The sequence below is a fragment of the Bipolaris victoriae genome, assembly GCF_000527765.1.
Source record: "Bipolaris victoriae FI3 unplaced genomic scaffold scaffold_19, whole genome shotgun sequence".
Classification (NCBI taxonomy): domain Eukaryota; kingdom Fungi; phylum Ascomycota; class Dothideomycetes; order Pleosporales; family Pleosporaceae; genus Bipolaris; species Bipolaris victoriae.
Genome location: NW_014575373.1, coordinates 214,199 through 237,245, shown reverse-complemented (window position 1 = coordinate 237,245; position 23,047 = coordinate 214,199). Strand labels below are relative to the sequence as shown.

General features: G+C 51.1%; 11 protein-coding genes across 11 annotated transcripts; 5 read left to right on the top strand and 6 right to left on the bottom strand.

Annotated features, from left to right (window-relative positions):
* Nucleotides 1-11: 11 nt before the first annotated feature.
* On the top strand, nucleotides 12-1,494 carry COCVIDRAFT_92111 (hypothetical protein; the record flags this gene model as incomplete). Its single annotated transcript, XM_014703916.1, has 4 exons — nucleotides 12-86; nucleotides 148-219; nucleotides 268-753; nucleotides 946-1,494. The coding sequence occupies 4 exons, from the start codon at nucleotides 12-14 to the stop codon at nucleotides 1,492-1,494; spliced, it is 1,182 nt and encodes a 393-aa protein (XP_014559402.1).
* A 323-nt stretch (nucleotides 1,495-1,817) lies between these two features.
* On the bottom strand, nucleotides 1,818-4,920 carry COCVIDRAFT_91978 (hypothetical protein; the record flags this gene model as incomplete). Its single annotated transcript, XM_014703915.1, has 4 exons — nucleotides 1,818-4,033; nucleotides 4,081-4,327; nucleotides 4,378-4,729; nucleotides 4,778-4,920. The coding sequence occupies 4 exons, from the start codon at nucleotides 4,918-4,920 to the stop codon at nucleotides 1,818-1,820; spliced, it is 2,958 nt and encodes a 985-aa protein (XP_014559401.1).
* A 1,303-nt stretch (nucleotides 4,921-6,223) lies between these two features.
* COCVIDRAFT_24340 (hypothetical protein) lies at nucleotides 6,224-8,239 on the top strand (the record flags this gene model as incomplete). Its single annotated transcript, XM_014703837.1, has 1 exon — nucleotides 6,224-8,239. The coding sequence occupies one exon, from the start codon at nucleotides 6,224-6,226 to the stop codon at nucleotides 8,237-8,239; it is 2,016 nt and encodes a 671-aa protein (XP_014559323.1).
* Nucleotides 8,240-8,976: 737 nt separating this feature from the next.
* COCVIDRAFT_92112 (hypothetical protein) lies at nucleotides 8,977-10,521 on the top strand (the record flags this gene model as incomplete). Its single annotated transcript, XM_014703914.1, has 2 exons — nucleotides 8,977-10,300; nucleotides 10,376-10,521. 2 exons carry the CDS (start codon nucleotides 8,977-8,979, stop codon nucleotides 10,519-10,521), a joined length of 1,470 nt encoding a protein of 489 aa, XP_014559400.1.
* Nucleotides 10,522-10,629: 108 nt separating this feature from the next.
* COCVIDRAFT_13713 (hypothetical protein) lies at nucleotides 10,630-12,474 on the bottom strand (the record flags this gene model as incomplete). Its single annotated transcript, XM_014703818.1, has 2 exons — nucleotides 10,630-11,466; nucleotides 11,527-12,474. 2 exons carry the CDS (start codon nucleotides 12,472-12,474, stop codon nucleotides 10,630-10,632), a joined length of 1,785 nt encoding a protein of 594 aa, XP_014559304.1.
* Nucleotides 12,475-12,861: 387 nt separating this feature from the next.
* COCVIDRAFT_13712 (carbohydrate esterase family 12 protein) lies at nucleotides 12,862-13,650 on the bottom strand (the record flags this gene model as incomplete). The annotated part of the gene is made up of 1 exon (XM_014703817.1): nucleotides 12,862-13,650. The coding sequence occupies one exon, from the start codon at nucleotides 13,648-13,650 to the stop codon at nucleotides 12,862-12,864; it is 789 nt and encodes a 262-aa protein (XP_014559303.1).
* A 426-nt stretch (nucleotides 13,651-14,076) lies between these two features.
* COCVIDRAFT_13711 (hypothetical protein) lies at nucleotides 14,077-15,734 on the bottom strand (the record flags this gene model as incomplete). Its single annotated transcript, XM_014703816.1, has 3 exons — nucleotides 14,077-14,086; nucleotides 14,130-15,457; nucleotides 15,618-15,734. The coding sequence occupies 3 exons, from the start codon at nucleotides 15,732-15,734 to the stop codon at nucleotides 14,077-14,079; spliced, it is 1,455 nt and encodes a 484-aa protein (XP_014559302.1).
* A 1,234-nt stretch (nucleotides 15,735-16,968) lies between these two features.
* Nucleotides 16,969-18,797, top strand: COCVIDRAFT_35431 (hypothetical protein; the record flags this gene model as incomplete). The annotated part of the gene is made up of 5 exons (XM_014703913.1): nucleotides 16,969-17,434; nucleotides 17,482-17,825; nucleotides 17,949-18,020; nucleotides 18,080-18,492; nucleotides 18,605-18,797. 5 exons carry the CDS (start codon nucleotides 16,969-16,971, stop codon nucleotides 18,795-18,797), a joined length of 1,488 nt encoding a protein of 495 aa, XP_014559399.1.
* Nucleotides 18,798-19,042: 245 nt separating this feature from the next.
* On the bottom strand, nucleotides 19,043-19,633 carry COCVIDRAFT_91852 (hypothetical protein; the record flags this gene model as incomplete). Its single annotated transcript, XM_014703912.1, has 1 exon — nucleotides 19,043-19,633. One exon carries the CDS (start codon nucleotides 19,631-19,633, stop codon nucleotides 19,043-19,045), a length of 591 nt encoding a protein of 196 aa, XP_014559398.1.
* A 1,302-nt stretch (nucleotides 19,634-20,935) lies between these two features.
* COCVIDRAFT_35429 (hypothetical protein) lies at nucleotides 20,936-21,736 on the bottom strand (the record flags this gene model as incomplete). The annotated part of the gene is made up of 1 exon (XM_014703911.1): nucleotides 20,936-21,736. One exon carries the CDS (start codon nucleotides 21,734-21,736, stop codon nucleotides 20,936-20,938), a length of 801 nt encoding a protein of 266 aa, XP_014559397.1.
* A 236-nt stretch (nucleotides 21,737-21,972) lies between these two features.
* Nucleotides 21,973-22,892, top strand: COCVIDRAFT_24332 (hypothetical protein; the record flags this gene model as incomplete). Its single annotated transcript, XM_014703836.1, has 2 exons — nucleotides 21,973-21,983; nucleotides 22,037-22,892. 2 exons carry the CDS (start codon nucleotides 21,973-21,975, stop codon nucleotides 22,890-22,892), a joined length of 867 nt encoding a protein of 288 aa, XP_014559322.1.
* Nucleotides 22,893-23,047: the final 155 nt, after the last annotated feature.

Below are 23,047 nucleotides of genomic sequence, written 5' to 3'. Positions count from 1 at the left end.
AGAAGAAAAAAATGCCTCCCAAGAAGCAAGTTGAAGAGAAGAAGATTCCGCTCGGCAGGCCAGGCAACAACTTGAAGACGGGTATCGTGAGTGAGAGCCCTATGTAGGCCTGTTTTGTCGCCTTCTCACATTAACAGTAAATGCCAGGTCGGCCTAGCAAACGTCGGCAAGTCGACTCTCTTCCAAGCTATCACCAAGTGCTCGCTTGGTAACCCCGCCGTAAGTCGCCCGCAATTCTGCACCTAGAGCTTGCGCTGATATGTATAGAACTTTCCATATGCCACCATTGACCCAGAAGAGTCTCGCGTCCTCGTTCCCGACGAGCGCTTCGACTGGTTGGTAGAGCACTACAAGCCCAAGTCGGTCGTGCCCGCCCATTTGACCATCTACGACATTGCTGGTCTGACACGCGGTGCTTCCACTGGTGCCGGTCTCGGTAATGCATTCTTGTCGCACATCCGTGCCGTCGATGCCATCTTCCAGGTCGTCCGATGCTTCGACGATGCCGAGATTATCCACGTCGAGGGTGACGTAGACCCAATTCGTGACTTGGACATTATTGCCGAGGAGCTGCGATTGAAGGACATTGAGTTTGTCGAGAAGGCGCACGCCAACCTTGTCAAGGAAACTCGCAGAGGTGGTCAGAGTTTGGAGATGAAGAAGCTCAAGGAGGAGCAGGCTACAGTTGAGAAGGTCCTCGACATGCTTAAGAATGGCAAGGATGTCCGAAAGGGCAACTGGTCACCTAAGGAGGTACGTACGCATTTTTTTTCCGCATCCTTTCCCATTACAAGATGACAAAGAGCGATTGCTCTATAATCCCAGCTCTCTGATGGCCCATTAACGCTGGGCCGTTCTGAAGTGACGTCCTTTTCTGATATACAATGTTTTTTCTCGATTCGTATTACAAGAGTTCTTTTGCGAATCGTGCTAACGATGTGTTAGGTTGAGCACATCAACCCTCTCTTCCTTCTCTCTGCCAAGCCTGTTGTATACCTTGTCAACTTGAGCGAGAAGGACTACATCCGCCAGAAGAACAAGCATCTTCCCAAGATTGCTGAATGGGTCAAGACCAACGCCCCTGGTGACCCAATCATTCCCATCTCCGTACAGCTTGAGGAGCGCATTGCTGTCATGTCCGATGAGGAGGCCGCCGAGGAACTCAAGAACCTCAATACCAAGTCGGCCCTTCCAAAGGCCATCCAGACGATGCGTAAGGCTCTCCAGCTCGGCAGCTTCTTCACAACTGGTACCGACGAAGTCCGACAATGGACAATAAGAACAGGCACCAAGGCGCCACAAGCTGCCGGTGTCATTCACGGAGACTTTGAGAAGACATTTATCCAAGCGATTGTGTACAACTACCAGACTCTGAGGGAAGAGGGTGACGAAGCCACTGTCAAGGCCAAGGGCAAGATCATGACCAAGGGCAAGGACTACGTTGTTGAGGATGGCGATATCCTGCTGATTAAGGCGGGTGCTGCCAAGGCATAGATTGCTTTATACTTGTATGCTTGAGAGCGGCTGTGTCGAGCCAATTGTGGTTCCCGGCCATGTGTGTATGTGTCTATGATTTACATGCGCGTCTCGCGACGAGGATGATGATGATGATGAAAAGCAGCTAGTCTGTATACGAAGGAATGAGAAGAAATGTCCAGTGAAGAATTGTGTTGTACTTGTGGTGTGATGATGATGATGTTACTCTTGTATATTTTATTTTTGCTCTGTATGATATGAGACCTGGACAGTTGCTACTTGACATGGTATTTGTAGATAAAAAAATGAAGAGGTGATGGAAGACAGCGTTTTGTGTGGCATTACCTCAGAGATGGCTTGGTCTCGACAAGCATCCAACTGTTGCCACAGACGCAGTGCTTGCTCACGCCCACCAACCACTGATAGTGATGAATAGTATAGCCCTGCAGACCAGGCACAACATCCTCCATACAAGCACCACACCTCACACACTGCCTCAGCATATTCCTGCCCTTCCTGTCAGACCCAGACTCTCCATTCGCGGTAGCACCACCAGCAGCGGAAGCACCAGTGCCCCCAGCAGCACTCTGCAAACTATCACTTCTCCCCCTACCCATCAAGTGGTGACCAGACGTATTAACAGGATGTACCCAGGTGCCGATACCGCGGATAATCATTTTCTGGCACACGTCAACGACATGCTCGTCATGCCAAAGGCGTGCACGTTTTGAATCCGTGAAGCCGAGCCATGTGGTATCGAAGAACATGAGTTTGCCCATGTCGAGTTTATCTGCTAGACAAGCATTTTGCTGGTTGGAATTCCACAGGGCGTCTGTGACTAGGCGCTTTGCTACGGGGAAGAGAATGTCGGGTATTTTGCCGAGGAGAATTTCGCGCTCGATGCTGTTGCGTTGTGCGTCGTTGAGGTTACGTTGTTTGTAGATTGCGCGGATGTGGGCTGTGGTTTCTGTGACGAGGACTTCGAACCAGCGCCACTCGAAGGGGAGTTCGGAGACGGCGGAGAGGAGCGGGGTGTATAGTTTCTTTGATTCTGGGGATTGGACGGGAACGGGACCGCCGGCGGGGTTGGAGGTGGCGGCTTGGGATTCGGCGCTGCGTTTTACCCATTGGATCGGTTGGGCCCAGAGTTTCATCATTGCGCGGGGGAAGGCGGAGAGGAGGAGAAGGATGGCGGGTTTGTTTGTTTCTTTGATTTTGGATTCGAGAATGTCGCGGGTTAGGTCTGCGGGGGGGATGTCGGAGAGGGCGCGGCCGAGGGCGAAGAGGTCGTCGAGAATGTAGGCCATGAAGTGCATGGTCCAGCGGATTGTGCCAATCATTTGGGGGACGGCTTCGGGGCGGAGGTTGATTTTGGATACGTCGCCGTGCATGCGGACAATGGTTGTGAGGATCTGGGTGACGTACTTGATGTTGAGGATCTGCCATGCGGTTTTGCTAACCAAGGTGCGGTTGATGGCTCCCTGAAGGCCCAGGAGGTGCATTGCTGAGAGTGTTTTGACAAAGAAGGGTGAGCGTCCGAGTAGGATGAAATGGTTCGTGGATGAGTCGTCAATGCCACAGTCAATATTCACTTGCAGCCCTTCGAACAGCAGGGTGATAAAGTCTTGCTTTCGTTTGTCGCTCATTGAATCGATAATGGCGAAGATGTCGTCGCTAGAGAAGTATTGGTTGGCGGCTGATGAAGACTGAAGAATGAGCGCTGCAAGCGCAGCAGAGTGGTGTGGGTCATCATCGTCTGAAGACAAGGTGCCGTGCGTGTATTCCATCAAACGAAGCTTCGTGGTACCATCTAGTTGCATCCCAACAGCTACGCAGTGGTTTGGAGAGAAGGCAACGTGCAACGAAGGTTCAGCGTGCTGGAATACGAAACCAGCCTGCAGTAGCGAGGTTACATTGTCAGTATTGTCGTCTGGCATGATGACCTCCATTGTGGATCGCTTCCTGAACTCGATCGAGCCATCGCTATAGCAAAACGCCAGCAGCATGTTGTACCACATGGGGTAAAAGTCTAGGACAACTGAGTGAAGTGCAAAATCTGGTTGTCGTTTTAACAGAAAAGCAGTCTGAGCAGGCAGTGAGCTCACACTTTTCTTCTTGGATGTAACCTGTTCGAGGCTGGGGTGTAGCTGGTTCTGCTGCTCTTGATGAACTTGCCACTTGACAATGATGCTGTAGCGTGTCTCTTGTGGATTCATGACATACGAGATAGGATTTGGTGGCCTGCTAAATATGGCCTGAATTGTTGGTACGGAGCCGTCATCTTGTTGAGGTGTGACGGGAAGGAAATCAAGATGGGTCAGTTGTGCAGCAGCAGTAGCGGCGCTTTCTGAGGTCCCACCATTACTTAGTTCGTCGTTGGCCATGTCAACAGGATTGCAGGTGTCTTCTAGAGCGAGAAGTGAGACCTGGATTGTGGGCTTTTCAAAGGGGCCGGCATTTTGGCTTCTTTTATCGGCTGGAACGTTCCAAATCGTCTCAACGCGGTACAGATGCAGGCGCCTCTTGACATCGTATGCTGCTAGAAGAAGAGTGTTGTCTATGCTCGTTAGTAGAAAAAAGACATGGGAAACAAAAGGGAAATACCATTATTGGAGGCGAAGGCGGCATGAGTGAACGACTCTTTGGTGGAGATCATGGGGCCCAGTTGGGCGGATGCCTCCTGCCAGTTGTTGTCGTTTTGTTGGAAACGGAGTTTGAGTTCACCATATCTCTTCAGATAGATGAGTGAAGCTTTGCCGTCGACAGGATGATGGGCATTGTTGAATAAATGTTGTCGAATGTTCCATTTCCACTTGTTGCCTTCTCGTGCAGCTGACCATGCAATCAGATTCTAGAAGAGTGTAAATGATTTTAGCCGTGCCGAGATGATGGGAATGCTACCTTTTGTGCATAGGGTAGGATTGCGAGCCAATGCATGCCGACAACAGCGTCGACTTCTGATTCTGGATGGGCAATCTCAGCTCTGGTGAAGTGCATGCGGTCCAAGGCCATGGCACAGGAGAAGATCATGACGCGGCCTGCTTGGTCCATGACGGCCAGGTCGTTGCCCAGATGGCTCCATGACAGGTGAATTAATGGAAATAATTCGGAGCCCTGGGGCAGCTCGAGAGGAACCGTCTTTCCGAGAGCCCACTTGCCGGTTTCAGGGTTGCGGGAGAAGATTTTGAGGTTGACGGAATAGCCATCTGGAGTTATGTAGGCGACACAGCCGTTTTTGGACCATGAGATCTTTCTATCACGTGTCAGAGGAGGTTGGAGAGGCAAGGAAGGCTTGGCCTACTGGCAGCAGCCGGTAGAGCCCAGTTCGTCGATACGAGCATCCCGGCCTTTTGCGGGCGGTGTGGTGTTTATAGTCTGGATGTTGACATGTTCCGAGTCGCCAAAGAGATCGTCCACGTCCATGTTGTAGCTTGCGCCATCCATGATGAGGGGCGCCCGGCACGAGGGGCGGCTAGAGCAAGGGGAGACTAGGAGCGGGTGGGGCCAGCAGCGGCCGGGTATCACAGACAGCAAAACGCAGGAAAAGAACGAGGGACGATGTTGCAAGGCGAGCGGCAGAGGATTGCAGAGGCTCCTCGCAGGCTCCCGAGGCGTGGTTGGCACGCAAGAGCAAGGGCAGCATGGATGGCGGCAGTAAGCGACGCGCTAACGGCGACTAGCGCGCTTCTAGCTCGTGCACTGTGCGTTGAAGCTGGGTGCACCGTCGTCATGGCCAACTTTTGATCCCAACACGGCCCTGGCCACGACGGATGCAGGCGCTGCAAGACACGGTGTGCAGCTTCAGAGGCACAGTCGTGGCCCGGACGAGGCGCTGCGACGAGAGAAGCGCACATTGCTTGTACTGTTGGTTATTCCCCCGCCGGCCAAGCAGCAGAATCGGGCGTAGGCAGAAAGAGACATGTGATGTCGCAAAAAACAGCCAATGCTTTGTACATACATAGCACACATGTACACATGTACTTAGCCGGCCAATAACTAAGTACATGGCCAGAAAGACCATTCCACGACACGGACAGCTGGCTGTCTGTGGTCAGGCTTGCTTCTGCTGAGCACTGGATGCTGGATCGACTCAGCACGAGCCCGGACCACAGCTATGGACGCATGTCTCTATGAACTGTAAACAGGTGGGTGTTTGGGTGGCCGCTTGGCGGGACTCTGCAGCGGTGCCCCATGGTTGTCGAGGTGAACCAGCGCTGGGCCCGTCATGGTCGCAACCTCCGCCAAACCTCTTCAACTCGCCCGCTCTCCTCCTCCTCCACCACCACACCCACCACAACCACCGCCCCGGCAGCCACTGCAAACGCGTCTGTTTGCGACGCGCACCCGCCCTATTTTTATCGCGCCTTTCACTTCCGGCGCAATGGCCTAGCGCTCCCTTTGCTATTCGCACCCATCTCCTTGACGGGGATCCAACGGCCAGCGGTGGACAGCAACCACGACCCACACATAGCCCTGCTCATTCTGCGCTTCCCACACGCCCGCCCTCAGCACACGCCCTCTACACGCGGCATTTCTCCGCAGCCCTCTCAACTTCTCTTCGCACACTCTATGCGCGCCTCTAGCGCGATAATTCCAGCTGCAACTCCCGTTGTAGCTCCCGACGCGGCCTACCGCTGAAGCTGCTGCCGCCGCTTCCTTTCACCATCGGATCTCTGCACCGCACCCGCTGGTCGCTGCCCACTGCTCGACACCCCACACCACTCGCGTCGCGCCTGCCCCCTTCACAATGGCTTCTCCCACCCCAACAAACGTGCCTAGCTCGCCCTTGACAGAAATGTCGGATTCTGAAATCTCGCTCCTCTCTCGCTCACCTACTCCACCCCCCGAGCTGACCACGCTCGCCCACCGACGCGCCTACATGTCGCCCTCGTCCTCACAGCGCTCGTCCGCCAAGACAACGCCTGTCCCCGAAGACATGCCCTCGCCCCCATGCAGCAGCAACGACGACAACCCGCGTCCACCAAAGAGGAGGAAGACAATGGAACCCAAGGAGCGCACGGCAGAATATCTCGACCTGTCCAAGCCCGACGTTCCCCTAGAACACCTGCCCCAGCTGCAGCGCTTGCTGACCGTCTTGCACAAGAAGCGCAAGATTGTCGTCATTGCAGGGGCTGGTATTTCCGTGTCAGCTGGCATTCCAGACTTCCGCTCTGCCACCGGCCTGTTCAACACGCTCAAAAAGGAGCACAAGCTCAAGTCGTCTGGCAAGGACCTGTTCGACGCTTCTGTTTACCAGGATGACACGTCCACATCGACGTTCCACGACATGGTCCGTACCCTCTCTCACCATACCAAATCGGCCCAGCCTACCGCCTTCCACCACCTCCTCGCTACGCTGGCCCAGGAAGGCCGCCTCATGCGACTCTACACCCAAAACGTCGACGGCATAGACACATCGCTGCCTCCTCTAAGCACCCAGGTCCCGCTACCAAAGAAGGGACCCTGGCCCAAGACCGTGCAGGTCCATGGCGGCCTTGACTACATGTCTTGCTCCAAATGCCACGCGATAACGCCCTTTGATGCTGAGCAATTCAACGGTCCCAGCCCGCCTCCTTGCCCGAGCTGCGTGCAAAACGATGAGATTCGTCAGGTCGCAGATAAGAGAAGCCATGGCATCGGCCGTCTGCGTCCACGCATGGTCCTGTATAATGAGCACAACCCCGATGATGAATCAATCGGTTCCTGCGCGTCATACGACATGCGCATGAGGCCAGACGCTGTTATTGTTGCTGGCACCACCCTCAAGGTCCCAGGTGTACGGCGTATCGCTCGCGAAATGTGCAACATTGTTCGTGACCGCAAGGATGGTGTCACGATATGGCTGAATAATGACCCTGAGCCAGTTGGAAAGGATCTTGAGGACAAGTGGGATTTGGTCGTCAAGGGCCCCTGTGACGAAGTTGCTCGCCACGCCAACATGCGCCGGTGGGATGACCCAATGGAGTACAAGACAGTCACGGACGAGCATCTGAGCAAAATCAAGGAAAAGCAAAAGGCAGAAGTGGTCATTGGTACCCCTCGCAAGCCGGGTGTTCTGCGCAATGCCGGCCAGCTGACACCTGGCCAAAGCCCACGCATCCTTGCTCACTCGTTTGACAAGGAGGAACCAGAAACACCATCGAAGAAGGGCACAAAGAGAAAGGCGGACATTCAAAACGCTCAACTAGATCTCTTTGGCAAGGTAGCAGGAAAAGCACCCACAAGAAAGCCCAAGGGACAAACGAAGAAGGCAGCAGGAGCAACCAAGACCAAGGCCAAGAAGGAGCCCAAGGAGGTTCCTGCCATCAACAATGTCTTCAAAGCTACCAAGGGTGCTGTAAAAAGCGGCGCCAAATCTTTGGCCAAAAAGTCTGATGCTGCTTTTCCCCCCATTGAATCACAGTTCAACCCACAGCTCAAGCCAAAGGAAAACGTCGCCAACGTGATTGCTGTTGGAAAGGGCCGGCATCCGGTCACTCCTAGGAAATTGGCAAGACTGACGAGGATCAAGTCAGACTATGTCTTCCAGCCCGTGTCAAACGTGGACGGTCGCAACAATCACTCGCCAAAACGGCCACCTATTGAAAGCTTTACACCTACCAAGGACCGAACACCCAATGCTCAGATTGAGGAGGAAATGGCATTTGCACACGCCACATGTACGAGTGAGTCTCGTCCTTCATCATCTGGGAGTGCACAGCGGCATGTAATCGAGAGCCCTACAGGTGCTGTTCCCAAGAACATGAACCACCTTCTTTGCTAGCATCCATCGCATTTACCGGCGCTGGAGGTACGACATATTTTATTCTTCTTTTCGCATTTGTGCGCGTGCTATGACTGGTTTGAGGCGTTTGCTCGTGTGTACAGATGTATTTCAGCTGTATCATTACCTTTTTTTCATGTTGGACATGCGTATCCTACTTGTTTCGGCTGCATGATACCCGGGCGGACCCCTGGTCGAGGCAGAATAGGACGTTAGAGTCCCTTGGGTCCTAGGACTACGTTTTCAGGAGATAGAATAGCGCTCTTGCCGCAATTGATATTAGTTGTTTACCATCTCAGTCAAGTCATCTTATTGGGCCATTTGACATGGAGTCGTATCAACGTTTTACTTTTTTCCATGCACCATGTTACTTCTCCCGCTCTCGATACGTGACTGTTGTTTACACTGGGTTACGCGTCTTTGACACGCCTTCGGAGGCTGGCGCAGTCTTGGCGCTTTGTCCACACTGCGTGTCTAGCTGACAACTTGCCTTTTGACCCTTGCCCTCAGCATGTTCGCCCGATATAGATTCGGCCTTTTTTTTTCTGCTCATGATAATCTACTGCTAACGTCTGGCTGTAATTGTATGCAATCCCAGCAAGCTGCTCTGTCTGGTGTTGTAAAACAGAATAACGCTACCTACTATATTCCGACTCAGCTAGACTGGGCGTGAAGATATCTCTGGTCTACCTTAGACAACTTTATCTCTAGACTGTAGAGCTCGGGAATCAAGCAAGATGTCTTCCCCACTTACGGTACGGAATCTGACTCCGATTGCTATTTCTCTGCTGCGTGTTGAGCGGTTTGAAGATCCAAACACACTACAATCAAAAGCCCATGGATACTTTTTGAGTCCCAAAAGCACTACGCCCGCAACACCTACGTCGCCAGAGCTCAGTGGACATGCCCAGAGTTTTAACCATCAAGATCTGGAAGTCACGTTACAGCCTTTTGAATCCTATACGCTCAAGTTCCCCAACCAAAATCAGCCTCGCAACGCAGCTACATTGTCAAGCCCAGTGCTCCGTATCACGATTCAAACGGCCAAAGCTGAACGCTATCGCATCGACTCGAATCCTTCGTACACGCAAAAGTCGACGCAAGCCTTTACTGCACTCTCTGCAAACCCCTCTGCAAACTACAATGCCATTTTTCACCCTTCTAAGCCAATTCCTCACCTGGCAATCCAAAGCAACCACATTCCCAGCTATGCCTCATGGATGTCCACACTCCCCGACAACCTCCCTCTCTCTGCAATCAGCATACCAGGAACACACAACTCACACACGCACTACCGTGCCCTACCATCCGTCAGGTGTCAAGTCCACGACATAAAAACCCAACTGGAAAACGGCATCCGCTTCCTCGACATCCGCGTACAACCCATCCACGCAACCGACACCTCAAAAAAGGAGCTCTACCTCGTCCACGGTGCCTTCCCCATCAGCCTAACCGGCCCCAAATATCTCGCCCCGATCCTCCAAACCTGCTACAACTTCCTCGCCGCCCACCCCAGCGAAACCCTCCTCGTCAGCCTAAAAAGAGAAGGCGTAGGCAGCGCAACAGACGACCACCTCGCCACTATACTGCAAAAACACTACATAACCCCCAACTCGACTCGCTGGTACACGCAAAACAAAACCCCTTACCTCTCTTCCGTCCGCGGAAAACTCATCCTACTCCGCCGCTACACCATCTCCCCACCCCCTTCCAACAATCCCAACGAAAAACTAGCCGGCCTCGACGCAACAGCCTGGCCCCACAACTCCACCCACGCCCTCTTCTCCTCCTCCCCAACTCAATCCTCCTTCTGCCTCCAAGACTACTGCGAAGTCCTCGTTCCCTCTCTGATCCCGGAAAAACTTCACCACTGTACCGAGCACCTCGCCCGCGCAGCAGCAGTTACGCATCCCATACCGGGTGTAACGACGGATGCCTCGCATCCCGTGCCGCCTGCGCCTTTGCACTTGAATTTTCTGAGCGCCAGCAATTTTTGGAAGAGGGCGTGTTGGCCGAGTGCTATTGCCAAGGTGGTGAATGAGGGTGTGGAGAGGGGGATGTGTGGGGGTTTTTATTTACAGAGTCTTGGTTCGGGACAGGAGGAAGAAGAAGAAGAAGAAGAAGAAGAAGGGGTAGTTAGAAAAAGGCAGGAGAACGGGGATGGAAGTACAGGAGTAGTCATTATGGATTGTGTGGGTGAAAATGGGGATTGGGATTTGGTTAGATTGGTGATTGGCATGAATATGGGTGTTTTACTCAAATATTCCTTTTGTATCGCTTGAATAGAATTGGGAGGGGTTTATTTTTGTTTCGGACCAAAAAAAAAAAGGTTGTACCATATACTTGTATACATTCCACATACATACATACACACAGACATCTTCCTCTTTTTACTTCCCACTCTCAGTAAAACTCTGCTTGACCTCCTTAATCCCCTCCTTGGCAATCGCCCCAACATCCACCACCTTCTCGGGTGTCCCAGCCCAAGCCTGAACGCCTTGCTGCTCTGCAGCCCCAATCTTCTCTCTGAACCCCGTTGCTCGCAAATAGCCCGCAGTGGCCATTCCGACGACCATGCCGCCAAAATGACTTGCATGATCCATCGTCGTCTTCCTTCTCGTCGCCGAATGAATCTCCAACAGCACAAACGCTACGAAGAGCATCTTGGGCCAAAATGCAACTTCCTGATCCTTCAACAGCGGGATCTTGATCCTCTCTTGGTCAGTCAACAAGCAGTACAGTGCCGAGATACCCCAAATAGCTGCTGAGGCACCGACCGAATGCGCCGTGATGTTGCCTCTTCCGAGATTTGCCCAGTAAAGTGAGGCCAGAGTGCCGAGGGCACCAGCACTTATATACGTGCCCATGAAGACACCGCGTCCAACGAGATCACAACATACGGGACCGACAAGACACAGCATCATCATGTTGGCGAGGAGGTGCTCGTACTGGATGTGGCTGAAGACGTTGGTGACGCTCTGGATGGCGCGCGGGTAACCGGGAACGTGCATGAAGTAGCGGGTCATGAAGGGCCATAAGGGCATAACGCGCCAGCCTAGTGCTACGACGCAGTTTGCAACGACTAGGGCGCCGATGGTGGCGGTTGTCGGGGAGAGGTCTGGGAAGATGCGGTACGAGGGCGAGGGGGGCGTGTAGTAGTGTGCGAAGGCGTAGGAGAGGGCGATGGTGACGAGGACGAAGATGGTCATTGGGACGAGGCGTTGGGACTGGGGAGTACGTTGTTAGCAGAGTTTTTTTTTGAGGGGGGGATAGGTGAAAAGACATACTAGAGTTGTCTGTGCTAGGAGTTCTTCAGGTGTCGTTGCGTCCGTTACTTGAGCTGCTTTGTTGTACTTTTCCATTTCCTCTTTGCGGCGACTGACTTGCTCACGGCCAAAGACGTCAATGTACGTTGTTTGACCGGGCTTCATGAGTTGGGTGCCAGTTGGTGTGCGCACCCATTCTCCGCTCGCGAGTTTCTCTTCCATTTCCCTCTCCTTCTGCTCCTTCTCCTCTGCTTTGCGCGCAATCTCTTCTAGACGTGCCCGTCGCTTTTCCTCGATGTTGAGCTCAAATTGACTCTTGCCCGCGTGTAGAATGCCAATCTTTTGGTTCTCGGCCTCCTGTCGTATGCGTTCTTGCTCTTCCTTTTCCATTTGCTCGCGAAAGGCGCGGGCGGGGTCTTTGTATTTGGACTCGGTTTCGGGGTCGGCGAGCCATAGCTCGTAGGCTATGCGATTGGCTTCCTTCTCGGCCCATTCTTCTGCTGCTCGCGCTTCGTCTATGGGGTACTTTGCTCGCAGCCATTCTAGCCCTTTGAGCGCGGTTTCACGGCTCACGTGGGTGTACTGCTTGCCCAGATTGTCTACGCCGTAGTCGGCCAGGGAGCCTGCGGTGCGCCGGTGGTGCAGTATGCGCAGGACATTGTTTCCGTCTTGTGGTGATAACTTGCGGCCAAAGATGCGATGTACGGTTGCTTCGCTGACTGGCCCTTCAGGGAGTGGTCCTATGCGTACAGTGCGCTTGCGAGATTGCGGGATGGCGGGGTTCTGCGGCGTATCGATGACTCTGGCGCGGTAATGGGGGGTGCAGGCAAAGAAGCGACATTGCGGTCGTGATGCCCGGTGTCGCTGGACGAGAGCCAGTAACGGAGATGTTGTTGCCTGTCGAGAGTGAGGTTGTGTAGTACAGAGGCGGCGCGCGAGTGAGGCGCATGTCGGGCGGAGAAGAGACATGGCGAATTGTGCGCCTGTCCAGCCCCAAGCGTTTGCTATACCGAAGTAAACAGGGTGTTAAACTGCGAGTCTATAACTTTCTATAGTTCTCTAGTGTCTGCCAATACGCCAGGGCGACCATTGCATGGTGAGTGTGCTGCGAGCAATGGCACACTCGATGAATGCATCATACATCGTCCTCCACAAAATGTTGCCATGTCGGAGTCTGTGCTCAGCCCTACAACATCACCATGCATCTGCATACATGGTAGATCCACACTTTACTTCTTCCTTCAGCACCAAGAGCTTTCAAAGTCACTGCATTTTGCATTCATATTTATTTAATCATCATGGTATATACATTGCTCCTCTGCTGGTTTCCCCCAATGAACCCACTACACTATCAGCCTACACATACGCAGACACATACTCGTCCTTCTCTAGCTTATCCGCAATATCTTTAATGGGCGACACATAATGAGTGTTCAACTGTATCAGTCCCTCATTCATGAGTAGTGCCACCATATTGCCAAATACAATGCTTCCTCCATCGTTGAGATGGGTATTGTCCGAAGGCGACAGGTTGTACGTATGCGCTTTATCAGGCCCAATGGCATTTAGGTACTTTGTGCTCGCCGCATTGAGATCTATATATTGCGCGCCAATCTGCTTCGCCACCTTTAATGTTGCAGCCGCCATGTCTGCCAGGTCCTCTTTGATGCGGCCAGCCGAGTCGAAATTGCGTCTGCTGAGCGGAGTCACCAAGATAGGCCACGCCGATACGTCCAGTATATCCTGGACAAACCTGGCAAGGTTGGCCGAGTACTGTTCAATCGAGATATTCTTGGCCGGCTTCTGGTCGTTGTGTCCAAACTGACACACTACGTAAGTGTCGTATTCTTTGGTTGCGGCTTTTGCGGCTGCGAGAACGTTGGCCCAGTCGCCTCCCTCGCGGAACGACACCGTCGTCGCGCCGTTATGGCCAAAATTCTTTCCTGTCGCTCCGGCATGCAGAGTCGTATTGAGGAAGCCGGCGCCCCAGCCGCCTCCGTTTACCGACTGCGGCGCCGTGGTCGAGTCGCCGGCTAGAGCGAAGAACGGCGGTGGGCGCACTACATCTGGAGGAGCTTCAAGGGCCGTGGCTGTGGCCGACGAAGCAAAAAGCCCAAGGTACGCCAATGTTGAATAAAAATGCATCTTAACTTGCTTGAATCTCCTGGGTCCAAGCTAAGACTGGCAAAAAGAATTCTTGGTTAGTGCTTTCTCGACGACACGGAAACCTTACACCTTTTATGCATGTATCCGCCTCGGGCCTACTACTCCAACGATCTCGAGCAGGGACTATTATTAGTGACGCACTCCATACCCCCTCAATCGACTCTTGGTGCAAAGGAGCGGTCTAGGTTTGTTTGGGCTCAAAACAAATGGGTAGATTCAACTTAAACTGCACTTTTCCACCAATCGGTTTAATAGCTGACGGCATGGCTCATCGCGCTCCGTGCCATTCATAGTCATCCAATTAACCATTTCTCTCAGTAACGGGATAATGCAAGGTATTCTCGAACACGCAATTGTCAGAGTACATGGGGTCATTTATCTGACTACCATATGTCCTGTTGAACTTCAGGGGTAACTGGCAACATCATAGTCATGTCAGACTGCAATGCAATGCTTACGCTCCAGCATCTCCCTTGTCTTGACAAACCGCCCCTTCCCCGTCTCTGTTGTTTTCCTTCTTCATTCTAATAAACTCTTGCTTCATGCTTTCGAACTCCCTGAATCCCTGGAAGTACTTTCGGCGAAAGTCGTTTAACTCACTCGCTCTTGTACCCTTTTCGTATTCCTTCTTGACAGCCTCCAGCGCCCCCTCTGGCATTTCTGATTCACGGCGCCGCCGGTATGTAAGGAGTCGACGCGACCATTTGTTGAAAGCTTGCACGCACACCGATGTCAGTTCCAAGCCTGGATGCGAAGGTATTATCAGTTCAATGTCTTCGTCATTGGCAGTCGGCATCCACATGCTGAGTCGCCCGTCTTCCACCAGCGTCGCAACGGCAAACTCAAGTATATCGTCGAGCAACGCAGTGAAAGAGTACGGTCGCTTGGGTGGAATATACCCCGGTTCCTTGAATTGATCTTGATGTGACTTCCGCTCTTTTTCGAGAAGCTCCTGGCGGGACCCGAGTACCTTGAGGCCTTCACGGATCCCGTAAGGTGGATCGCATACGATGCCGTCGAGATAGCCTTTGCTGTTTTGACTGCCCGTTGGGAGAATCCTTAGTGGTGTGTTTGTGAGATCGGAAACAAAAGCGCCTAGATATCTCGATTCGATACCGTATTGTTTGAAGTTGCCAATTACATCGTACTTTCCCGTCTGCCCTCTTCGAGCACTTCCCCCTGTGCCCCGGATAGTGCGACCGTCGATGTCACTTCCAAACACCACAGCGCCGAAATGTGCACATGCGATTGGAAAGCCACCCGTACCCATGAATGGGTCGTAGAACACCTTCCCTGGCGCTACATGTGCGATATTCGCCGTAACAAGCGTGAGCTCTGCATCCATAGATGTGGTGCTGATGTAGTGTCTTTTCTTGAGATCAAACGTCTTCTTTGCCTCATTACGACACGAATCCGCGATGAAGCGACCAAAATAGAGGTACTTTGGTTGTTTGGCATCTAGCTCATAGTCTTCAAATACGCGGAATGCCACGTCTGGGTCGCGCATTCGTGGAGGTCCCTTGAATGCCATGTACGAGAAACTGTCGATGATTTCACGCTGCTCGTCGGTTGATCTGCCCCCGCGATAACCTTCGATGGTGAAGCGGAAGGAAGACGTCTCGTACTGAGACCATTTGCTTGCAGTTAGATTGCGGACGGACTCATGGAGAGCGTTGTACTCTGCGCCCTCGCCCCATAGCTCGTATATGCCTTGAGAGAGAATGCTGCGGGCGATGAGTTTTCGTGCTGCTGCGTCTGACACTAGTTCCACAATACAGTATGGAGACTTGAAATGTTAGGATGTGGGTTTTTTAAGACAATGAAATGATCCTTCGTGTACCAGGATAGATACGCAGAAAGATGAAATTCGTGCATACTCGATCGAACATCACATAATAAACCAAATTATGTTAACACGGACTGGGAGAAATAAAAACCACACTCACATCTTCTTGATACTTGACAACCTGCAGTGATATGCCCGCAACATCCGCCAAGGCCTGTAACTCGACCCTGCGGAAACTTTCGTGTGCCTGCGCCAGTCGAACCAGGTACTGCGGCATGGTCGCTTGTAGCCTTCCCCCCAAAAGTGAAAATAAGAAAAAAAAAGTTCAGAGGCTGGATTGTTCACAACCCCACAGTTCTGTACGTCAAGAAAAACTTCTTGAATAAGGTATCGACTCCACTAATCGGGCGATCTTCCAAACTGTTGCTTTTGTCGTTGCCGTGGTGTCTGTGTCAAAATGTAGAGGAGTCACGAGTCCGTCTATCGCGCGCTAGCGGATTGGAGTAAGGATCTGTTTAGTCATCCGCTTTTTGTCTATCATTTTGAGGTTGTCACTAACTAGATCTAAATTACACTTCAGAAATGACGACTATTCGATAAATTCACTAATAACCTCAGCGAGGTACCTTGTAATTTTGAATAGATCACAGCAGAAATACATGCGGGTCAACTCTTTCAAAAATAACCAAGCCTCTTTCCTTCTTCACTATCCGTCCACAAAAGCACAAGCAAAACGCAGTGGCCGGCAGAGATACCACTGCAGAATATTTCGAAAGCTACTTCGCCAACGGCTTAAGCGTGTGACCAGCGATAGTGCGGATAGAAGACATAAATTTTTGGAAGCTTCCTACGTACCTGCATGAAAGTTAGTATGCGGAACGTAATATTGATAAATCACTCACAAGACGTCTAGTCCAACCACAATCGGTCGTCCTACATGGTATCGTTTTCAAACGATTATCGCCATTGATATTCCTTATCTTATATCAAGAGCCTACTACTTCTAATCGTCGAGTCACCCGTTGTTGGGCTTGCTTTTCGACGTTGTTTTGAACCTTCACCTTTTCTTATTAGACACGGGAATAAACCGGAGTAGTAAGTCCTGTTATAACCGACTACGCAACGATCAAGGACTCTATTCGATCTGGTGTTAGCCGCACGATCCGCAACGTACGAGCGCTTCCTCACTCCCACGTAAATGCACCCCCCTAAATCGGATGACAATCTTTGGTATGCCATGATCAAGACAATTCCATGCCTGGTTTTCGACTATCTATTGCGGGGAGCCTATCGCTGGCTCATTGCAATTCTCTTAAGCCCGATATCCGCAACTAGTACCAGAGGCGTTCTTTTTTTGAGATATGGAGCAGATCGGCATAACATATTAAGCTATTCACGTGTAAAGTTTAATTGTGCTCAGTGAAACCCACAATTTTCCTCTTTGAGGCGGTATCCATGTAGTCGGGACCATCAATCAATCGACGTTACACGCTTATGTGTGTTGAGCGGAGATGGCATCTCTGACCCTTCGCTCGACGAAATGGGAACATAAATCATCAGCTTATTGCACTACTCAACATACTGTTCTGAATCAATCAAAAAATCTCAATACGATCGATGTTATTCACAATAAAACCCTTTCCTTATTCAGTGTCTCGCCAACTATCTATATCTTTGTTCTCATAGCTGCAATCCCACCTATCTTATGGGTACGTCACTTGGCCACAAAACAGCGACCTCTTCGCGAGGTTCCTATTCTCAATGCAAATGAACAGACGCCTGGGGAGAGCTGGCATACCAAGCCACGAGAGTTGCTTAGTAAAGGAAGAAAATTGTATCCCGACCAGCCTTTCCAGATCATCACTCACGGTGGCCCAAAGATTGCTCTTCCCCGACGATGTCTTGAAGAAGTCCGCGACTCTCAACAAGCAGCCTTCCCTCCTTATTTCCTAGACGAGGCGCCTTGGAACCTGCCCGGTTTCGACGGCCTATTACGAGCAACAAACATGCATCGCTCCTTCGAGAAACCATCAGTGCTAAGCTCACACAGTCCCTAGGACTTATCACTGAGAGCCTAGCAGATGAAGGTATTCTAGCTACCGAAGACCTTTTCGGAAACCTTGCTCCTGGACAGTGGCATACGATTATATTGCTCGCTGAAGCAACGAAGATAATTGGTCGCTTCACTGCTCGCGCTATGCTCGGTGAAGAGATAGCTCATAATCACGAATACATTGACATATCAATGAAATACGGCGCCACTGCTTTGACAGCAGCTTTGCGGTTTCGTTCCTGGCCCCGTATCTTATGGCCCATCATACAATACTTTATTCCACTGAGCAAGACGGCTCGATATCAGACTCAAAGAGTACGTTAGTTGATTGCAAAGGAGATTGAACGCTGAGAGAAGGTAGCAAGAGCTACTATTGCTGCTGGTAAGAAAGTTCCAAAGGCACACGACTCCATAGCGTGGATTCTCGAACAAAGTAAGACAGATCAGAAGCTTGATATTGTTGGCTTTCAGTTAGCCATATCTATGGCTGCCATTCACAACACGAGCGGGGTGCGTACAAAATCGCATTTTCTTACATCGAAATTTCTTGGTTTACTGAGAGATTTTAGCATCTGTTCACTGCTCTCTGGTGCCTTATCGCGCATCCCAAATATATCTCACTTCTCCGAGAGGAAGCCATCTCAGTTCTCAAGGAGTACGGATGGACAAGGCAAGCCTTGGCTCGTCTCAAATTACAAGATGCTGTGCAAGAGGAATGCATGAGAATACTTCGGGGCAACCTCAGGACTGCACGCCGACAAGTCGTTAAGGGAAACTTGACATTCTCAGATGGATTCACTATTCCTAATGGTCGAAGGTTTTTCGTCATGCCTCCCGCTGATTACCAGGGTGAAAACGAAGAGTTTTATCCAGAGCGCTGGCTCGAAAAACAAGAAGAAGAAGGACAAGCGAACAAATACTCCTTTATCACGGTGAATCTAGAGAATCCAGAGTTTGGAATAGGCAAGCATGCCTGCCCAGGGTGAGTCTTTTTATCCATTCCTTTCTGTTCTCCCATCTCGTTCATGCCCCAGCCCCTCCCCGTAGGGTGCATAGAGACACGTAATAGGATCGTTGACTCGTCACGTATCTAGCCGATGGTTTGCAAACGACGAGATGAAAATCGCACTCTGTATCCTCTTGCTACGCTACGACTGGAAGGCTACGCCCGGTATGCCAAAGCCACTTTTCGATGCGTGTGAGGACTTTCCTACATTCAAAAGCTCGCTCCAGGTTCAAACCACCCCTAGAGAACCGGAAATTGATCTTGCGTCCTCGAAGATGTGAGAATGTTGTAACATCATGCCCAACACTCTCATCTCTATCGCCTTTGCTACATGGCCTATTGTCTCCTCAGATAGCTATATTTGACATAAATAAAAGACACCCAGAAGTATTGTCCGAGAAATTGACATTGTCTAACTCAAGTATATCGCTATCATCCAAACAAATCCCGCTATGAAAAACTGAATTCACCGCCCAAGTCGTTCATTCACACATGCTCTCCACTAACCAATAAACCCATAACACCCCTAACCCCCTCGCCTCCCCCTACGAACAACATCCGTATCCGCCTCGGCCCACGTCATCTCGCACACAAGTCCCTGCACCACCTCCTCCTTATCCCTGCACCCCTCCGTCCACCTCTCCCTAAACCGTCTCAACTCCCCACTCCACCCATCCCAAAGATAATACCTCCCCCCTCCATCCCTTAGTATAAATTTATCACCTTCTGTAGCCTTGACTACGGGACACAACCCCTCGATACCGTAGTCAGTGGCGAGATTGACAGGGGAGTCCGGGTCGAAGCAGCTTTCGAGGTAGAGTTTTGTGGGGTCGTTGGTCCAGGATTGGCGGAGCGTGTGGTGGTAGGCGCTTGTGAGGGAGATGTAGGGGATGCCGTTGTGGAGGGCGGTGTCTGGTGGGGAGGGGCTAGGGAGAATGGGGCTGGGTGGGACGGGGCTGAGGAGTGATTTTAATGAGTTTAGGAGGTATGATGTTAATTTGCTGAAGCGGAAGGTACGTCGTAGCCATGGTATGGTGTGCAGCAGGAGAAAGCTTATGAGGAAGGAGTGGGCGAGGGTTGGGTCGGGCTCGTGTTTTGTGGAGTGGATCTGGATCATTTTGGGGATGTTTCTTTGGAGATAGTTCAGTAAAGTAAAGTGGCTATATTCATTTCATGCTCTACGCATGTTATCGCGATGGGATTTGTAGTTTGATTTATGCCTTCTGCATTGCAAAGAGACTGATGTTACGTGACCTGCTATGGTAAAAGCAAAGCCATCACCAGACCCTCTTCGCCCAAGCAGGATTATCCACGTAGCTATCCTCTACACCTACAAACCAATGTAGTTTATGGTTTTGTGCCGCTCAGGGTGCAGGGATGGGCGAGCTGCCGTAATGGTGGTGATGTACCTGCCAGAACGTCATCCTTTTCCTGAGTCAAGATGTGGAGACCTTTTCGAAGAGGACATAACACTAGCCGTGTGGAAGTGAGAGTTGGTTACCTGACCTCTAGGGATATCATTACTCATACAACCAAATCTGTAGAAGCTATCCACAAAACTATTCAGAGATATATCTCAAGTCCTAGTCTTCTGCCAAATGAGTCGGTAACGAAGTGACGTATTCCTGTAAATTCACGACAGCCTCCGCAACAAGCCAAGTGATCATTCTGAATGGGGTGTAAAGACATTGCGACATCGCCTTCTGTAATGGTGTCATCAACTTTGGTTCGCATCAGAATATCTCTCTTAGACTCAAATTAAGCATACAAGGGCGATCTGATGCAGCCTATCGTCCTCCACATCAAAATCCATACCATCTGCATCATCTAAGAAGTCACTGAGCTACATATGCAAGACCAGTTGTCTCAAGCATACCCTATTCTCTACCCTTCACTTGAACATCCCAATAATCCCATATCCACGTACCTGAAAACAAGGCACAAAAAAAGCGATCACTCGCTCATGTCGATCAAGCCGCAGATCGGCACAAAAAAAGCTAAGAACGTAATGTAGGTACCACAAGACCCTGCATGTTACTTAGTTTTGGTTTCATTTTGGAAATCTGGGTCCTGACGATCACGCAAATGTGTACGAATCTCAGTGGTTGGGAGATATAAAAGCAAATATATCCCGCGCGACAGCCCTTATCACAGAGTCATGTTGCTTTGCTTGGCGACTATTCTTTTCTGCTTTCTGATGTTTTAATGTATATATACACACCGTGCATCATGCTGACGCAATGTTCGTTGTGGGTGCTACGTAGTTTCCAGCGTGGATTGTAGTAGCTCCCTCGCATCGCTCTAGACATGGCCTCTTCTGTACCATTGTCATGTATCGTATTGGATTTATTTACCATATGCAAGGCACACAGCAAGACTATCATCACAGAACAGCTACCTCTTATTTCCCTCGCAAGTTCTATTTACCTCCCTGATTAAAATTCATACTATAACCCCCACTCTTCTCATCCTTCGTAAACTGAAAGTTATCCGTGCTCAGCCCAAACGGCTTCAGTATTCCATTGCCCAACTGTTTCAGCTTGCCCATCATATCTGCCATCTCCTTGTTCTTCGTCTCTTCCAACTGCGCCGGCAGTGTCCGCAACGCCGCTTGCACCGCCTTCTGATCGAGGCTCGAGAGTCGGTGCGGTGGTTTGAGGAGAGCTTGGTAGTCTTCGAGTGAGCCCTGGAGAGAGGCCCAGCCACCGACTTCGTGGCGGGCTTTTGCGCGGCGGAGAAGTGCTTTGGTGCGGAGTTTGTGGACATCGTCTATGGTGTGATCGGTGCGTGTGAGAGCGTCGAGGTAGATTTCGGTAGTGTCGTCAATCTCTTGGACGGCACCGCCGCCTGTTACTTCTTTTCCTCCGTCTTTACTCGTGTCTTTTGAGGCTGGAGGAGGATCTATGCGGTCCAGTGCCTCCAAAGCTTTTGTGGCGGATTCCACGGCTTGCTTCCATTCCTCCAGCTTTAAGTGACATGCTGCTATGTTGGAACGCAGCACGGCGACATCGTATTCAAGATAGTTTGGACAGACTGCAAGTGCTTTCTCATATCCTTGTATCGCGCTGTTGTATTCGCCTGACGCAAATGTCTTGTTCGCTAAAGCCTTTTCCGCAGTTGCTTCATCGAGTAGTTTCTTCTCTTCATCTGGTGGGAATATTTCGGGTGTCGCCACTTCAGCTGCTTCAGGCTTTGAGAGAGGATCGTTCTTCAACGACATGCCTATCGGTGATCGAAAATGGATTGTGTTGTCAACAACCTTGGTCCATCTGTGGTACCTGTTGATCTGTTTGGAGAGTGACGTCTGTCGCCGAGCCGGAGGTCCGACTAGTGCCCCACGCTTCGGTCCAGTCAATAGGCGTGGGGTACCAAGATCCATTCACCTAGTCGCATCTTTTGCGAATCCTCCCGATCAAGCACCTAAGAACCCTTCCACACGCCTCGAAGACAGCCAAAATGGGTTCAAGGTACGCAATCCTCACCCAAAGTATCTATATCATATTCAATTGACACGAACCAGCACTACCACCCCACCACCCCGCATACGGGCCGCCCTCTTCGACATGGATGGCCTCCTAATCGACTCCGAAGACATCTACACAATAGTCACGAACAAAATCCTCGAGCGCTACGGCCGCCCACACATCCCCTGGTCCATAAAAGCCCAACTGCAAGGCCGACCAGGCCCACAAGCGGCACTGATCTTCCACGAATGGGCCAAACTCCCCATATCAAACGAGCAATTCCTCGCCGAGCAATCAAAACTCCAGCGCGAACTCTTCAAAACTACAAAACCGCTACCGGGCGTCCTGGACTTGCTGGAAGGCCTGAAGAGCAGGGGGGTGCATATTGCTCTCGCAACGAGCAGTCACAAGGGCAACTTTGAATTGAAGAGCGCGCATCTTGGCCATTTGTTTGATCACTTTGCGCCTGAACACCGTGTTTTGGGGGATGATCCGCGGATAGCGCCTGGTCGCGGGAAACCTGCTCCCGACATTTACCTTCTTGCGCTTTCGACACTCAACAAGACATTGGAAGAGCAAGGACAACCGCCTATTCGGCCGGAAGAGTGCTTGGTTTTTGAGGATAGCGTGCCAGGGGTTGAGTCTGGTCGGAGAGCAGGCATGCAGGTGGTGTGGTGTCCCCATCCAGATTTGTTGGTGGAGTACAAGGGCAGGGAGAAAGAGGTACTTGCAGGACTGACGGGCGAGTACAAAGAGACTGATGAGGAAAAGAAGAAGAAGGCGGAGGAGTTGGCTCTACAAGGAGAGCGACAGATTGACACGACTATGCAGATTGACGATGGATGGGCATGGTTGTACAGTACCCTGGAAGACTTTCCATACGATACCTACCAAATAGAAACAAAGGTCTGAGATATGGGGTCGGGGTAGCCAAAGAGATACCTTATTTAGAATTATAGCAAGGTACCCCCGTAGATTGACTAATAAGAACACTAAACTCACGAAACTCTTCATTCCACTTTGGACGCAATCTTTCCCTCCTTCATAAAAAAACATGATTCGTATTG